The sequence below is a fragment of the Tupaia chinensis genome, unplaced genomic scaffold (genome assembly GCF_000334495.1).
Source record: "Tupaia chinensis unplaced genomic scaffold, TupChi_1.0 Scaffold000184_1, whole genome shotgun sequence".
NCBI classification, from domain to species: Eukaryota; Metazoa; Chordata; class Mammalia; order Scandentia; family Tupaiidae; genus Tupaia; species Tupaia belangeri.
In genome coordinates, this window is record NW_006159659.1 from 4,368,305 (window position 1) to 4,371,182 (window position 2,878).

A 2,878-nucleotide genomic window follows, 5' to 3' on the forward strand; every position below is an offset into this window, starting at 1 on the left:
AAACCTCTCAAAAAAAAAAAAAATAGAATAAGGCTTCCTTCTTGGAAACACCTTTTGTAGCCTCTTTTTTGGTCTCTTAACTTGATCAAGTTCCCCTCCCATCATGGAAGAAACTGCCGTGGCTGCAGACTAATAGAAATGCCTCTCTGTAGGCTCCTAGGTAACGCTCTAATACAGGATACAGCCTCCCTTGCTACACTCTTTGAAAGCAGTACAGTGCCCTAGTCAAGAGTACTCTGGACCCACAATACCTGGTTCTGAATCCCAGCACTGCTGCTGTTGGACCATGACTACGTTACTTCAGTTGCCTTACCTTACCCTTGTGATGGGGTTACTAAGCCTGCCTCATAGAGCTGGTTGGAATAAATGAGTAAATATAAGGGGACTTCAAAAAGTTTATGGAGGGTCCAGCAGGTGGCATGGTGGTTAAGTTGCTGGACTCCCACGTGGTGGCTCACTTTCTCTTTCTCTGTCTCTGATCAAATTAAAAATAATGATAATAATAAAATAATAATTTTTGGAGAGATTTTTGCCATAGGGCGCATGCACTCACCAGATAGAGACAGTGAGACAGAAAGCGAGAAATCACCCCCTAGTAGGGAAGGCCGCGCCACAATCCCTTCTCCTCCATTCTCCTCTCGGGATCTTGGGCACACACGCACGCACACGCGCTCAGTGTGAGTTTTAAGCCACCGGGTCCAGGATGCAAACCACATTCAACTACATGGGAGTCAAGCAACATAACCATTACGCTAACTACTGGTACCTAATAAAATAATTCTTTAATTAAAAAAAATACATATGGAAAGGGGCCAGCAGGTAGCATAGTGGTTAAGGCACTGGATTCCCACATGGCTGACTGTGGTTTGAGTCCCAGACCTAGGGACCTGCTTTCTCGCTTATTTCTTTCTCTCTCACTTTCTCTCATCAAATTGAAATAAACTAATTAATTAAAATAAATAATTATCTTTCAATAGTCTGTGGAAAAATGGAATTAAATAATGAGTTTATGGGACCGGAAGATAGTATAATGGTTACATCACTGGACTCCCACATGGCTGACCGCAGTTTAAGTCTCAGACCTGGTGGACTGAAACTCAAGCTAGGCACATGCGTACGCATGCCCAAAATCCCAAGAGAGAATGGAAAAGAAGGGACTGTGGCATGGCCATACCCTCTGGGGGATGATTTCTTGCTTTCTGTCTGTCTTCATCTCTCAGGAAAGCATACATGCCCTATAACAAAAGTATCTCTCTCAAAAAAAAAAAAAAGCATGAGTTTATTTTGGTATAAAGAAATTTTAAAATCAATTTATAGTTTCTTCATAATACACATTTTCCATGAACTTATTGAAGTCCTACCCCCATAAATGCCAAGTGCTGAGAACAGTGCCTACTTAGCACATGGCAAGTAAGTGTTCCATAGCAGCTATTATCATTGTTGTGTTTGTTTGTTTGTTTTTGGAGAGGTTTTTGCTATAGGGCGCGTGCACTCACCAGACAGACTTGAGAGAGGCAAAGAGACCAAAAATGAGTAATTGCCTCCCAACAGGGATGGCCAGGCCGCAATCCCTTCTCCTCCATTCTCCTCTCAGGATCTTGGGCATGTACACACACGCACCCAGCATGAGTTTTAAGCCACCGGGTCCAGGACGTGAACTGCGGTCGACTGTGGGAGTCCAGCAACATAGCCATTATGCTAACTGCTGGTCCCCCCCATGTTGTGTTTTCTTTAATCAAATATATCCTGTCATCCAGTCCATGACAGAGTATGAATATCTGTCTGGTGAGTGAAAGAATAATAAATGGTCCCGTGTTTCCTCATCCAGATCATCTCTGAACACCTCATCATGGCATGGTTTTAGATCTAAAGCTTCCCACAAATCTTTGCTGATGCCTTATCTTTTGTTGAAGATATCAACACTCTGACTTTTTTTTTTTTTTGAGAGGTTTTCGCTATAGGGCGTGTGCACTCGCCAGACAGACAGACAAAGACCTAGAGACAGAAAGCGAGAAATCACCCCCCCAGGGGGGATGGTCACTCCGCAATCCCCTCTCCTCCATTCTCCTGATCGTGGGCACGCACGCACACGCACCCGGCTTGAGTTTTAAGCCACCGGGTCCGGGACGCAAACTACATAGGAGTCCAGCGACATAGCCATTACGCCAACTGCTGGTTCCCAACACCCTGACTTTTCATCTACCCTCTGCTAACAAAAACGGGGGTAGGGTTGATGGGACTTTAGATGACACGTGACAAGGGAATAACTGGTCAAGTTTAGAGAATGTCATCCAAATGCCTTGGCAGGAAACCATGTATACCAATAGTTGCAGTACAGATAAGAAAAGGATGTGCCCGACTATAAAAAGACATCCTGCCCTAACTCCTCTAGCAGACAGGAGGCAACACGGTCAGTTCGCAGTTAAGAGTTTTTAAAGTATTTATTGTTTAATAACTTTTTTCTCCCTTCTGCCCATCCAGCCACTCTTTCGTTCACTTTTCTGATCTTCCTAAAAGTTAAATACATTCTCCTTCTGCATGGAGGGTGAGAAGCAACACTAAAAGCAATACACTTGCTCAGGCTTCATCAGGCGCCATGTCATGGCAGGTGGAATGCTGGTTTCCAACAAGTGAGGTTTGCCTAGGGCGCCACAACGTAGTCCTTTTTCAAGGTCACAGGGACACTCATGGAGTTGAAATGCCGCTGCCCATCTAAATACAACATGGACTCTGAAACAGAAAAGACAATGCTGGAGAAACCTGAAGAACCTTAGAAAATCACCATCCAGGGACCAGCAGTTAGCATAATGGTGATGTCATTGGACTCCCATGTAGTCGACCGCAGTTCACGTCCTGGACCCGGTAGCTTAAAACTCAT

General features: G+C 44.4%; 1 protein-coding gene across 3 annotated transcripts in view; it reads right to left on the bottom strand.

Moving 5' to 3' along the window:
- Window positions 1–2,422: 2,422 nt before the first annotated feature.
- ACOT9 (acyl-CoA thioesterase 9) overlaps window positions 2,423–2,878 on the bottom strand; it is an 87,751-nt gene continuing 87,295 nt past the window's right edge. For all 3 annotated transcript variants that reach the window (XM_006146655.3, XM_006146654.3, XM_006146656.3), the window contains one exon: window positions 2,423–2,730. In XM_006146655.3, the coding sequence (XP_006146717.1) occupies window positions 2,642–2,730 (89 nt within the window). In that variant the 3' untranslated portion in view covers window positions 2,423–2,641. The remainder of the gene's footprint in view (window positions 2,731–2,878) is intronic.